The 14,829-nt window shown below is 37.2% G+C and overlaps 2 protein-coding genes across 6 annotated transcripts in view; one reads left to right on the top strand and one right to left on the bottom strand.

Annotated features, from left to right (window-relative positions):
* Positions 1–2,412: 2,412 nt before the first annotated feature.
* LOC129575058 (importin subunit alpha-1-like) lies at positions 2,413–5,311 on the bottom strand. The gene is made up of 4 exons (XM_055457894.1): positions 5,091–5,311; positions 4,019–4,970; positions 3,419–3,600; positions 2,413–3,055 (listed from the first exon to the last, which is right to left on the bottom strand). Exons 1-4 carry the CDS (start codon positions 5,121–5,123, stop codon positions 2,813–2,815), a joined length of 1,410 nt encoding a protein of 469 aa, XP_055313869.1. The 5' UTR covers positions 5,124–5,311; the 3' UTR covers positions 2,413–2,812.
* Positions 5,312–6,509: 1,198 nt separating this feature from the next.
* LOC129575307 (protein kinase C, brain isozyme) overlaps positions 6,510–14,829 on the top strand; it is a 93,250-nt gene continuing 84,930 nt past the window's right edge. The window contains exon 1 of one of the 5 annotated variants that reach the window (XM_055458613.1): positions 6,510–7,153. The gene's annotated coding sequence lies outside the window, so the exon portion shown is untranslated. Of the gene's footprint in view, positions 7,154–8,985; positions 9,008–13,962; positions 14,055–14,829 lie in introns of those variants that run through there. The other 4 variants (XM_055458615.1, XM_055458611.1, XM_055458614.1 and 1 more) reach the window with 4 other exon arrangements.

Raw genomic sequence — 14,829 nt, forward strand, 5'->3', positions numbered from 1 at the left:
AATAATAATATAAATTGATATATTGAAAATAGCAAAAAAAAATAATGTTCAAAAAATTCATGCGAACCGAATTATTGAAGAAAAAAATTACCATTTGCGGCTTTGATCACAGGATTCAACGGATTCAATTTCGATCTAATAAAATTGAGTCGACGAATGTAAGTTAGATATTTTGTCGAGAGAAAATGAACAAATTTAATTCATCAGCAGGAAACAGAATCAATCTGAAGTTGAATGGCAACTAAAGCATTCTTTATCGACCTTGTTAACAAAAAATTGGGCGCAAAATTGGTTCAATGAATGGAATGAAAATATTTTCAATGCTGAAGAAAGTGTCTTTATTGCCTGTAGCATAGAAATTGTTGGTTTGTATTGCGTGTAGCCCTTTTGGGGGCCTAGCAGATCCGTTATGCATCAGTTACTATTTTTAAAACATTTATATTTTCAAAATCAAGCATCGGAAAACTTTTGTCATACACGCATTGAGCAGTGGTAATGCCCACTCGATCAGTTAGTTCAAATTCGATCTGAAATGCTGTTACAAAATTTTCATTTCATTTCTTTAAATTTCCATAAAAAAAATTTCTTCTCCATTTCCATTTTGGAGAAAAACCTGAAACCACTGTTAAAATGATCGATATCGATCGATCATTTAAAAAAAAACCCTATTGTATTGAATCCGATCATAGGCAAAAAATCTAAAAAACACCTGCGTTGCCAAAATCGATGCTGACATTGAGAATAATGCAATCGGTGGTGATTGGCGTCATCATTTAATTTTTCTAAGGTAATATATTCACACAACCACACATACAATCGTTAAGCGGCTTTCATTCAATTTAAACACTAAAATGATGTTATTTCATTACAGAAACAACGAAGGTTATCTTTATGTAGCCAACAACGTCTTTATATGAATCTAAGAACTGAGCACAGAAAAAAAAGAAAGAGAAAAAAAGCAAGCGAAAAAGAAATCGACTCGCCCGATAGATTTAGTTTTACCCATTATGGAATATTTACTACTAATTACATTAGCAAAATTAGTAAAAGTCTTACTAAGTCTTTAGTGTATTATTCCCTTTGCGATATCGGAACTGGGCTTTTTTTCTCCGAACACCTTCAATTGAGGTCAAATAACGAAGCGCTTTCGAAATATTATCGCGAAAGGCATCCAACGCCATTCAAACGAGGGGAAAAATGAATACTTAGTAAAAGCATAAATGCAGTCATTTTTATTTAAATTGAGAAAAAGAAGATGAATTGATGAACATTGTAACTTATTTTAAAATAAAACCATTCTCAACTTGATAACCATTATATTTAGATATCAAAATGACGAGCAGAAGAAGAACGAGGAAAATTCCATTTGTTTATTTTATTACTAAAACATATAGGAAAAAATGATTCAAATGGTATATTTAAACGCGGATTAGAGTATGTGAGACTCATACAGACATAGAGAGAGAGAGAGAGAGAGAGAGAGAGAGTAACCAAAAGGAAGGAGCACATAGACAGACACAAAATCATACCCGTGTGGTCGATTAATTTGGGACATTTTGACTGACTAAAAGTGATTGTCACGAACAAAATAAGCAACTGCAGTTGACTTTTATCACAAATCACTCTTAGTCAAAATGTGCCAAATTAGTCGACTAACTGAAAGAATAACTAAACGTGATTGTCTCCATACAAAACGCATGATTTCAATCAACTTAGCTAGTTCTAGTTGTATATCACTACATACAGTTACATACAACTGAGTGACTGTTAGTCATTTTATTTGCACACGGGTATACTCATCTTAGGATTTACATTTATTGATCATGAAAATTCAATTACACTGTAAAGAGCTCATGAAATAAATCTTATTTTAAAAACTAAAACCCGTCAACCGAAGGGTGTGTGTGTGTGTGTGTATGCGCTTTTTTGTGACATGGTTTTGATGTGATATGTGGTTGGTTTTGAATTTTAATTAAATTTGATGTGTATGTTGACGTTGATGGGACATTTGCCTCGGATGAGTTGCTTCGCTTCTTTATTCATGGCAGATGGACGGAAAATACTATAAAGTTGAGGCCGTTTCAAGCAGTCATTGCGGGTAAACGAGTAATAACCAGCTTCATCTTCATTCCTCTTCAATCAGCTTGTGTATTGCGTCACAAAAATCTATGGCCCACTTGAAGCCCTACAAATCTATATCTATACATGGTTCAACTGAAGCATGATAGACTTCGAACGAGAGCCAGTTAGGCGCAGATCGGTTTTTTTTGTCGCTACTGTCATTACCTTCTTCTTTTTCTCCAAACGCCAACTCGAGGACTTTTCGATATATATGCAGCATTCAACAACAATCATCAGACTTTCAAATACAAATATGCCATATTCGGTTCACATGTCAATGAAACGCTAAACATTTTCGTTTCCATGTAATTGATTTTAATTCAACATTCGTTTTTTTTTAAATGGTCATTTGAACAGTTTTTTTTTCTGACAATATTTTTAATTTGATTAATTTTTTTCTATAAAAATAGTTTTAACTTTTCCCCCTTTAAAATACATAAAAAAGACTATAACAACAATTAACGGTGGGCTTAATGAATACGTAAATAATCGGAAAATAATTGGTTCATTTTTTGCTGTCTTTTTTTTGAGTATGCAATTTCGCACCACTTTGGTCATTCGCTTAAAATTAAAAAAAAAATTATAAATAATCATTTCGTAAATAGTACGATATTCGAGCTGAGAAATATGCAATTTTGTCATATAAGTATATAAATTTGTTTGCCGTGGCTTGGATAAACACATTTGAAGTTCATTGTTGCATTGATTCAAATGTTGCTGCGGATGTCATTTGGTTGCATTTTCCACACGTGCCATTGCTGTATCTGCTCAGATCACATGCCATACTCGAAATCGAATCATTACTGTGGTTGGCTAACTGCTTGATTGCCGTATAACCGCCGCATTCATTGATTATGCTTGATATTTTGTGGAATGCACAATGATCTTTACGGTAAAAGTCACCCAGAATGTTGTTTAGTATTTCGAATGAGGTCTGCAAATGGAGGGAATTATGAAAGAAAAATTAAATGAAAGTGACAAAATTTGGATTGGGGAACATAATTGCAATTGACAATGAGTTTATCACAAATCATACATTTTTTTTAAAATGTCATTTTCGGTTGAATTCCTTTCACCCAATATTTAATGAACCAAAATCGTTTTTATAAACAAATGAATGAATTGAACTTCATAATAAATGTTTCTGATTCAAGTCAAAATGACTTTTCATCCCAAATGTCAAATGATTCATTTCTTTGATTCAGAATTAAACGTGCTCAATTTGCATGTGATTGTAATTGGCTGACTTGTTTGAAATGGAATGAAAAAAAAAAGTTTGAATGCTAGGTGGACCTACTTCTAAAATGCCTTCATGCATATTGACTTGGTAATTGAATTGATAGCACAATAGATGCAATAGATCAAGGTCAAGTAAGACTTTGATTTGTTCGATACTGCCCAGCGTGGAAATGTTGTAAAATGTGTTGAGTACGATTTTCCTTAAATTATGATCGACATGGCCGGCTGAAGACTTGAAAACTGTAAGTAAATAGATTCGAAATAAATAGGTAAAATCAACCATTGATTAATTAATTAAATTAATTCTTCTAATGACCAAATATTAGTTTCAATTAAAATCAAGATGGTTTGATTATAATCAAGAAATTTTGAAATTAAAAAAGAAATCCAAAATAGAAATAAATAAAAAAAAAGGAATTCAATCAAAACTGAAACTTTCTCGATCTTTACAATCGATTCATAAGATAAGCTGTAGTGATTATGAAAAATCAATAGGAACTTAAAACCAAATACTTCTCGGAGAAAATTGCATCTTTTATGAATTTTGGTTGATACAATGATTTTTCAAATCTTTCTAGTATTGATAAAAAAAAGACTCTTTCCACAAGAACGTTTAAAAACTGAAAACTTGACACAGAAAAACACAATTTCACTGTACCATTAACCATTGGTGAAATGAGATCAGCATCAATAACGGCTTGAATGTCGCTGCGATGATTGCCGCAAATATTCTCAACAATGCAAAGGCTTTCTTCAACGAGTTCATAAGATGGCCCAATGGTATCGGTCAATTGATGTTTCAAGTGTTCGAGAAGGTTGTATTTGACTAAAAATCGTATATTCTCTGGAAAGCCTTTGCAAATGCTATTGAAAATTTTCAGTACAATCAACGATTCGGTCATGTCATGAATGTGTTGACCCATAAGCCAATGCATCAATGGCTCATGCTGGACAATGGCTGCGGTTCGTTCAAAGCGGCCCATTCCTTGTGTCAGCGCGAGTATTGTGTGTAAATTGCGTCGGATGACATCATGGCAATGGCCGAATCTCAAATAGCACAGCACAAATGTGTGCAGAATGTCTTTGTTTACAAGTATTTTGTCACTTTTGCATCGTTCACCGAATGTGTTCAGTAGCTGGGTGAGCAGTTCAGCCATCAAAATGCTAATTGAATTGACGTTTGGTCGAAATATCAGAGTGTCGCATTCAAAGTGAATGTTGCTGCTGCTACTGCTAATGTTGTTGTTGTTCAGTTTGCGTTCAAGTAGATAATTGATGCCAATTTCATTGAGAATGTAGCAAATGCTCGACACAAGTGCGTTGAGTTCATCGTTAATGTGTTCCAATAATTCGGCGGCCGATTCGATGCGCAAAAAATCGGCAATCTGTGGCGTTTGATTGAGCATAACCAATAAAAGTGCTGTGAATTTTTGTTCGGTTGTATATGCGCCATCGATAAGATGCAAATGCTCATAAATCGCTTGGAAATGACAACGTATTCGATCATCCGATGCAATAAAATGTTGAAAACGATGGCCTACAAATACTTGAGATCGTCGCGTCTTTCGTAAATCAAACATTGATTTAACACGACGATTTCTGGCCAACATCTGTATACATTTCAGAGAGAGAGAGAGGGAACGACAATGAAAATAAAACATTATTCCAGAAAATGCATATCGATGATACTCCATCGAATAAGAGAAAAAATGCATGAAAAATAAACTTACAGTGAATTTTACTTTATGTAAATTTGTTCCCATTTCTTACAAAATTTCCTATAACTTAGTGAGAATGAACAACGAAAAAACCAACAACACTTAATAAAAATTTATAGAGCTGACAGCACAATACAAAATATGCGAACGACTGTGCTACGAAAACAAATGCCAACGCACACACATACACCCGCAGCATGTACACTGTACGTATCAACATATAGTCCAACACAATGTCATGCGATGACAGCGCCGAGCATTTGTATGTGCGTGTGTGAGTGTGTACTACGATAGGAAGCACAACATTCAACAGGCAAAGCATCAAAATAGCACAAACAGAAGCAAAAGCAGCAGCAGTACTTGCGCTACATTTGTGTGCGTATGCACATTTTGTTGTTATTTGATATTTTGGTGTGCGGTTTAATTTTAAAGAGTACATTTCTCAAGCTGAGTCGAATATATTTCTGACTGGAAAGTGTACCCCAAACTAATGATTATAGATGAAGAATGAACATACAATCATTTTATGCTCGTTTTGCTTCATGCAATATTCGACAAAATTGCGTGTTTGTGGCGGCGAACAGCACATGCGTACAACAAACACACACATTTCGCTCGCATTACGGAATTTCATGTTTTTTTTTCTCTCGCTGCTCTTGCCAAGACAAAATATATATCATTTGATATGTAAACTGGTGGAAACATTGCGAAAGGAAATGTTGATGTCTGTAAATAAAAATTGATAAGAGTACGCTCTTTTTTTTTGGAGGCGAACGCAAAGTAAAAAACCATGTTTAATGGTTTCAATTGTCTACCTAAAGATATATAAACATGGTCTTTGGGCGAATTTCCACAGAGAATGAGATGGAAGGATAGATACACACACACACACACACACACACACACACACACACACACACAGAGAGAGAGAGAGAGAGAGAGAGAGAGAGAGAGAGAGAGAGAGAGAGAGAGAGAGAGAAAGAGAGAGAGAGAGAGAGAAACGGAATGTGTCTCATGTGGAACATCACCATCTTCCCCTTCTAAAAATTATAGTATAAGAGTGAAAAGATGCCATTCTGCGCACTACACACCAGAAACGAAGAAAAAAATGAAATCAAGCATGACCATATAAAATATTTTCAACGTCGGTTCGACCAAAAATATCCATGCCATGGAATGCGAATGCCTAACTGATAAAATCAAATCAAATAGAAGCGAATTGCGAATATACACACTAAATAGCATGGAAAAAGAGCGAGAGCGACGGAGAGAGACAGGGCACAATTTACATACCCAAATGCTTCTGATAAATGTTATATATACTATACATACCCCGAGTACGCAGTACTGCATGCTATAGCACGTCATCATCATCATACATTTTGCGCTTATTTATCCTCTCTCTCTCTCTCTCTCCTTTTCTCTAGCTCGTTCACTCGCTCTCTTGTTTGCAACTGTTATATTTATATGGGCTGGTAGTTTTTCGATCGGGAGGCTAGGAGAGCTACGAGTCCGCTCTATGGTGCTGGTGTTCTCTGTTCGTGTGATATATTTTGAAGGTGTTACGCTGACACAGTTCGGTTTTTGTGTGTGAATCGGTCATACAGACGATAATACCGCGAGAGCAAAGCAAATGCAAAACTGAGCGAGAGAGAAAGAGAGAGAGAGAGAAAGAGAGAGAGAGGCCCAAACACACAACGAGTTTTATCATGCATATGCAAAACAAGTATTGAATAATCGATAAGGTGGTTTTTGTGCTTACTTCGCTCTTCACGACGAGAATATATCTCGTTAATTCTTCTGTCGGTGTATGTGATGGTGCAGTTTGTGTATGTGTGTGTGTGTGCAGTGAGTGTCTTGTAATCTCGTTATATTAATCGAGTAAATTGGCGGTGCCTGTGCTTCGCTCTCACTCTCATCAAGCGCGAAGCACCAAAAACAAAACGACCAATACAATAAAAAAAAACAAGAAATCCAAATAACCTGAAACCAGAATGACTGAGAGTCGAACGATGGAACAATGGCCACGACGATGGTGACAACAACAAAATCGCTGGAGATGTAGCTCAAAAGTGGTAAATATGCTCCAAAATTATGTAAAACATGTTTCGTTCTAGATCAATTTGGTTTGTGCTTTGCGATTTCGCTCACAAATTTATGCATCGACGAAAGAATGTTGTGAAGAATGACTTTGGAATGTGAAATGAGCATGTGACAACTGTGATTTCTTTTATTGATTTTCACACATCGATTTATTGAGCGGTATTTTATTGCTCATTAAATTTCCTTCACTGCTTGCTGCTGTCGCTGCCTATGCTACTGGTACTTCTGTTGCTGTTTTATGTGCGAGATTCAAACGAAAATCATTCGTTTATTCTCTTTTTTTTCGTTTGCTATGATTAGTGTGAAAAGACATACAGAACCATTTTTTATTCGAAATTGCTGATGATACACACCGAACTGTACCATTTATTTCCCCTATGGGTATTCCATATTTTATGCATAGTTATGAACCGACGATCTTTTACTCGCTCGTTTGCACTGCCTTTTTTTTCTATTTCACACGACACCGTCGCTCGTTCGTTCGCTCAACAAAAACCTTTTTGTTGTCAGTTTGGGTCGTCGCACAATATCTTCCTCGGTGTGTTTGTCTGTGGTGGTTGTTGCTGTCTTATTTCTTGCCTGAAAGCTGAGAGACGAAAAATATGAAGAGCAACGGAAGGATTGAACACACAATCGAATTATGACATTCTGGAACGACATTCCGACATCGTAACAGCAGCCCAACAACAACAACAACGACCACGATGATGACGACAACATAAAATGAGCGTTTTAACGATAACACACGGTTGTACGATGATGCGTGGTATACCTTTGTATCCATATCGCTAGTACCCCTAGTAAAATGTGGAAAGTTGTGATGAAAACACACACATACACACACATACATACATGTACACACGAAGCACATTGCGGGTCGAAAGCGTTCGATGTCATTTGTACCGTTTGTGTGTCAACATCGATACGGTGGGAAAAGCGCAAGCAACATAGAGAATGGTTTCGGGAAAATCAAGCGTGGAAAATATAACAATAAAAAGCACGCGCTTGTATGATGGCGGTGCTGGTGGTTGTGCTTGTGCTTGCGTCGTCGGTGGGTATGGATATCATCGTGTTGTGATGTTTTCAAAGCTCGCTCGAAAAATGTGCGGTCGCAACGTGATTACGATATGCATAAAGTAGGAATTCGGAGTTGGATTTGAGAGAAAGAGAGACGGTAGCAGGGAGAAATAAATGGGCGAACCGAAGCGAATGAAGTGCGAGCTAATGCTTTTGTTAAAGCCAAGTTAGCATTCGCACTCGATTCTGTCTCGAATTAGGCTGGCCGTCGATTCGGTTTGGAGGAATCGATTTTCAAGGAGCTTCCACCGCAATCACACACAACATTCGATATTGTCGTACCTCCATAAATGATTGGTAAGCGCATATACGCTCCAACTCAACTCGATCCATTTCGTGTGCGGTTATTCCAGAGCGCGCACGCTGAAACCGAGAAAGGGATCAGCCTAACGAAAACCCAACTATATATATATATATATATATATACTATTCGGTCCGTGTACATACGTCAAGCTGGTTTGCGAAGCAGCAAAGACGCACAAACACATGTTCTGCATTTCATGCTCGCGTTCGCCGTTACTATATAGATATACAGATATATATTTTTCGGTATACACACAGAAAACGAGTGAGCAAACGAACGATGCGAGCGAGGGTGAGAGCAAGAGCGAGTGAGCAAGAGACTGACGGATTGTATATGTTGTTTGTATGTTGGTTTCTGCTATATGGATGTGTATCCAATATGCAATGTACATTCTAGGTTTCAATCAAACCGTTTCCATCGCATAAAAATCACTTAGAATCGCCAGGTCGGTTGATAAAGACGTGCTTTTTATTTGTTCCGTCTCTGTTGTTGTTGTTGTTACTTTCTCATCTAAACAACATCATAGTGTGGTGGAATCTCCTGTTCGTTCGAAGCGAAATTTCGTGTGTCTTGTTTTTTTTTGGCTGGCTGGCTGGCTGTTTCGTTATTTTGGAATTTTTGGTGTCTGAATTTTGAGTGAAGTTTTTTTTGTACGTTGATTGTTTGTTGTTGAGTTTTTTTTTGGTTTAACAACGTAAATCGCCGACAGCTTGAACCGAAATTAAAATTCACGAACTTTATCGAAACAAAAACAGAAACTAATCGACACAATTAAGAATGAATACAATTTCTCGAGTGTTTTGTTTTTTCGTCAAATCAAGCTGTTGCACCTGTTTCACTTAAACGTATATCGAGCAAAATGTATATATAGAGAGAGAAAAATAAACTGATATATATCAGTGCAACATTTGGCCTGGGTCAAACGGTTTGCCCCGCGATCAATTCCCTCTGTAATCAAACGAATTATTTGAATTGTTTGTTTATACTCTACGCGCCCGCTCGGTTTTTTTTCTCTGTTATTCTCTTTCTTCTCTCTGCGTGTGCCGCCGTCAATTTCCATTTGGTCTCTTTCATGCCGTTCATATTTCGTGTGTGTGGAGAAAATTGAATTGTTTTATTTCATGACTCGGCGCGTCGCACGACCACCGAAAATCCAATAAAAAATTTAGAGAAAAACAACACCGTTGTAAAGGAAAACACAGAGACCGAGAGAAGGAGAAAGAGAGTGTATGTGTGAGATGAAGAGAAAAAGAAATGGTTTTGCGTTATATTTTTGATACTATGACCTAATACAAACAGTTTTCAATTGAATGCGTTATAGTTTCGAAGCCAACAACAATAAATAAAGGCTACCTGCCTTATAATGGACAAACGGTTTTGTTTTCGGTACATGTGATAACACAGTGTGAGTGAGTGAGTGAGAAGGAGAGCAACGACCCTTACCTCTGAACAATCAGCACAATCGAGACACAACGCCGAGTGCATCGAAGAAATTGCAAAAGTCCCGAGCAATGAATGGAATTTCGGGTGCTCACTTTCGCTCTCGCTTTGGCTAATGCAAACGATGAGCTGCACTGGAATTGCGCTAATTGTTCGTTGTTTATTATTAGCAGAGTCGTATGTATTATGCCAGGGCCCATGATTATTATAGTTATGGTTGCAATCAAAAGTGCCTTACCGTTTGCATGCGTTTTCTTTTGAATTGCGCGCGCTTGCATTCACTGACATCGTTCCATAATCAAAACGAAATGAAAATTTTATACCTCGTATTCACAATTTTCGCTTCGTCTATATCGATCGTTTCGATTGAATCAACAAATAAATGATGGGACCTCATTTTCTCACTCACTCTCGCCCAGTCTCTCACTCACACACCATTCGCTCGTTCTCATTCATTCGGCCGACTCTCACAACTGCTGGGAAATGCTGTTGCTTGTTTCCCGTGCACGCTTTTGGTCAAGAATATAATCAGACTAAATTTCATGGGAAAAAGCCAGCGAGAGTGAGCAAGAGAGAGAAAAGGAGCTTAAAATATATCAATCAAGAGAAATCAAGTGTTCCGCAACAACGCAAGTGAAGAGCAATTTGTGTGTGTGTTTGTGTGTGTTCGAAAAACCCAACCACCAGAAGTTCAAGGAAAGGGAGAAAGAGAGTGGGAGTTTTCTCTCTGTGTCTCTATTGAAATAAAAACACAACAAAAACGAAACAAAACATTGAAAAAACAAAACGGAAAATTGCGTTCGGTTTTTCACTACCCGCCAAACAAACCACAGAAATCATTCACATTTTATGGATAAATCATGTACAATATCTCTCTTGTTCGTTGTGTGCCACTGGACGAGTAAATGAAAAGAACCAGAACGAAGAAAAAGCAGCACCAATGCAAGAAATTCCCTTGGTTGCTCTTCGAAAATTGCTTTGCACACACTGAGAGAGAGAGGGGGGGGGGAGTGAAATGGGCTAGCGAGAGTGAGAGTGGAACAATATAATGAACACAGAGTGAGAACGGGAGAAAGAGAAAGAGCCACAGAGCTGATATAGAACAAACAATGGGGGCTGCAAGTGCTTTTCTCGGTGTGACGAATTGTTGCGTATAAATCAGACACAAACAAAGAGAAATGGAAAATAATAATAAAAAAAAAGAGATATAAATGGCGTTTTTATGCCAGGCACATTTGTATAAAATAGATCGAAATGAATCAAATATTGAAATCGTTATGGATCGCACAAGTGTTTTCCACGTAATATCATTTATACCGCCGACAACGACTTCGACGACGACGACGCGCTCAGCACATGAAAATGGAAATTTCATTTGAAGTCGTGTACGCGACAACGAAAATGATCTAGCCTAAGTTGATTTCACTTTTCGCATGAAAATTCAATTTTCATTTACGATATTTCCTGTCGCGCCTTAGCTGAACACCTAATATATATGCCATGGCGGCAATGCGTGTCGACATTTCCAATTCCAGCGACACTCAAATTGATATACGAATTACTATACACCGTGCGAACTCAATTCATCTCGCTCAATTTCACTCACTGGGCTTTGACTGTGTGACGCACGCTCTCTCGGCTCAGCTTAGCTCTCCCACCATTCCATCATTCCGTTCTCACCGAACGTGCGTTGCGTCTATGCTCTTCACTTTTAATTATAATTAAACACTTAAATATTTATTAATTGAAACCATGGAGTGAACAACTTATAAAAATTGGTTCCATTACATTTTGTTGATTTTCCACAACAGCTTGTTTTGCTCTCTATCAACTTGAACGCAATGAAATGAGAACGAAAATAAGTTACATCGGAACATTTCTCATTTGATTCTTGAGCGTTTTATTAGATTCGTTTCTTAGAGTTTTTTTTCTGTTCCCTCTCGTATTCCTGTACTATTTCATTTTTCCAATTGCACCGAGAGATAGTATGAAAGCAAAATAGAGAGAGAAAGAGAGAGTGAGAGAGAATGAGGCACTTCAAGTCACAACCATTAAATGCAGGTGTTGGCATAAATATAGTGCAAAAATCAAATTATTTCCGATAATAAATCTGCTGGTGGGTTGAAACCATGAAGCTGTGATTAAAATAAGCTAATTTAATGCCGCATAATTTGGTTTTTATGTACTTTTCTATTCGCTGTTTCTTTCTCTTTCTCGCACTTAACTGCATTCAGTTCACTTTCGGTGTGCGTTTCTTTTTCTATGCGCGTGCTCTCGAAAGTACCCAAAGATTATTTTAAATTACAGTTTCCGTTTCAAACACACACACACACACACACACACACACTTGAAAAAAAGCCATCGATGCAGTTTCTCTCATTGAAAATACCATCACGAAGTATTTGCCCGAAGATTTATGCAGTAAATTATAGTCTCATAAAAAAACCGTCTAAGTGAATAGCAATACATAGTGTGTTTTAGTGTAACAAATTAGGAGCAATAAATTGTATACATATTTTAACGCTAGTGTAGCGGTCGGGCCACAAATGAGACCCAGACCCATTCAATTTCATGCATATTGTCCGGTGCCACGGCTCACCACCGACGGGGAGACAGAGACACAAAAGGTGAATGGTCACGAAACACCCTCCCAACCAATTACGTGTGCGATGGAGGAATGTAAAAAAAATGTTCTGATTTCTGTTTGTTTATTTTATTCCATTTGAATGGTAATTGAAATGGAGAGATAAAAGAGAAGGAGATTCAATTTTTCGGAATTGAAAATGTTATAAAAATAATTTTGTTCTTTTCAATTTGTTCCTCTCTCTCTCTCCCTCTCTCCCTCTCTCTCTCTCTCTCTCTCGAAATGAACCAAGAATTTGGTTTCGCAAAAGAAGAAGAAAAACACAGAGAGAAAGAGAGCTTACTCCATAAGAGAAGCCATGAAATGTGAACAGGCAACCGTGGGGTAATGTTTCAAATTGGAGGAATAGAGAGAAAATGATTATTTCACTGTGTTATTTATGAAATATATACACAGAAAAAGAAGAAGCAGAGAGAAAAACCTGACAATCGTATTTCGGTTTCCGCATAATATACGGCTTCGCCATGGCTCTTTTTATTCACTCGATTACAGTATGGGCAAACGAAAGACAAATGTGTAGCGAAAAGAAGCAAAAAATCCCTCATTTCCGGCCGTGTGAGGAAAGCCAACCGCCCGTTGTCGACATATTTGGCATTTTCGATGGCAATGCGATGAGTTGGAAAAGAGGATGAATTTTCATCACGTGGATATTTATATAGAAAGCGATATGCACGAAATATGAGATAGACATCTTTTACTACACACATCAAATCATTACCGAATATGTTGCTAAGCTTTTTACCATTCCCATTTTTATTTTGGAAAATCGCATAGCAAAATTTCATCTATTTTCTACATGCCAACAACTCAATTATAATTTTATTTGTCGACGACGATGACGACAATGGCTTTTTATATGTTTCGGTTTAAACAAATTTAGTTAAAAATGAGCAAATTTTATGCAATTTTTATGCAATTTTCCAAAAGACACACACACACACACAACAAAAATGAAAAAAAAACACCACAAGCGAATATATTTACGTTAAATGAAATTTAAAGTTCAGTTCAAATTGCATTCGTTTGTGTAGTGTGTGTGTTTGTTTTTAAGCCCATTTTAAGTTGAGTTTGGGAGCGCATAAAATCGCATTTAGATTTTATTTTGTGTCTAGTCACAATGGCGGTAAATGCAACGGAGTGCACGGTATTGTTTTTTCCTTCTCTTTTCCCCCTTTATTTCTCACTTTCGCAATCGTGCGATCGCTCGCTCGCGAACTTGCCAGTAAACGCTTGAATTTCCACATTGATTACTGCTTGGTCCGAAATTCGTAATCGTCCACACCACAATCGCATTTTGCGAACGGCTACACCAGTGTTAATTGTGTAATGACAACGAGCGTTGAGTTTTTTTTGTTCATGCCGTGGCATTTTCTAATTACGGCCGTTTTGCGGAATGAATCGATTTTCGGTGCGAAGCTAAAGCATATTTCCAATTAGTTTGCACTTCTTTTTTCCCTCTCAAGCGTAGTGCTCTGATATTTAACCTTCAAACCGTGAAACCTATTTTATAAAGTTGTTCGTGAAACCGGTGCCTGAGTGCCCCAAGTGCATTTTTGTATGAAAACTAGAGTGTGATAAAAGATAAACGATTTGTGTCTTGAGCAAAGTTATAGAGCATGTTAAGTACTAAAATATTCTTGCAAACACTATTCCGTTATCTCTTATCAGTTCCGCGAAAAACCGCCAAAAACGCGAAAAACGCGAGATTTTCCATATCATTTTTTACAGAACTGATAAGAGATAAGAGATAAGAGATATTTGTCTCGAACAAAGTTGTATAACAGGTTGAGTTCTACAACATTCTTGAAGACACCAACTTGTTATCTCTTATCAGTTACGCGAAAAACGATAACATAAAAATCGCGTTTTTCGCGGTTTTTCGAGTAACTGATAAGAGATAACAAGTTGGTGTCTTCAGGAATGTTGTAGAAGTCAACTCTTTCTACAGCTTTGCTTAAGACAGATTTTCCCTAACTCTTATCAGTTACGCGAAAAATGACAAGTAAAAAACCCGTATTTTTCGCGGTCTTCTGCGGTTTGTCGCGTATTTTGCGCAACTGATAAGAGATAAGAGATATCTGTCTGGGACACAACTGTAGAACGGGACAAGTACTACAATATTTTCGAAGATTTTATCTCCTTACCTCTTATCAATTATGCGGAAAACCGCGAAAAACGCGATT

The sequence above is a fragment of the Sitodiplosis mosellana genome, unplaced genomic scaffold (genome assembly GCF_009176505.1).
Source record: "Sitodiplosis mosellana isolate CC-2019 unplaced genomic scaffold, AAFC_SMos_1.0 Smas_scaffold_6166, whole genome shotgun sequence".
NCBI classification, from domain to species: Eukaryota; Metazoa; Arthropoda; class Insecta; order Diptera; family Cecidomyiidae; genus Sitodiplosis; species Sitodiplosis mosellana.

Coding starts and splice junctions, on each gene's coding strand:
- LOC129575058 (XM_055457894.1), bottom strand. CDS start 5,123: ATGGGAACAAATTTACATAAAGTAAAATTCACT. Junction 4,971..5,090: donor TACATAAAGTAAAATTCACT/GTAAGTTTATTT, acceptor AAATGTATACAG/ATGTTGGCCAGAAATCGTCG. Junction 3,601..4,018: donor CATTTCACCAATGGTTAATG/GTACAGTGAAAT, acceptor ATTTACTTACAG/TTTTCAAGTCTTCAGCCGGC.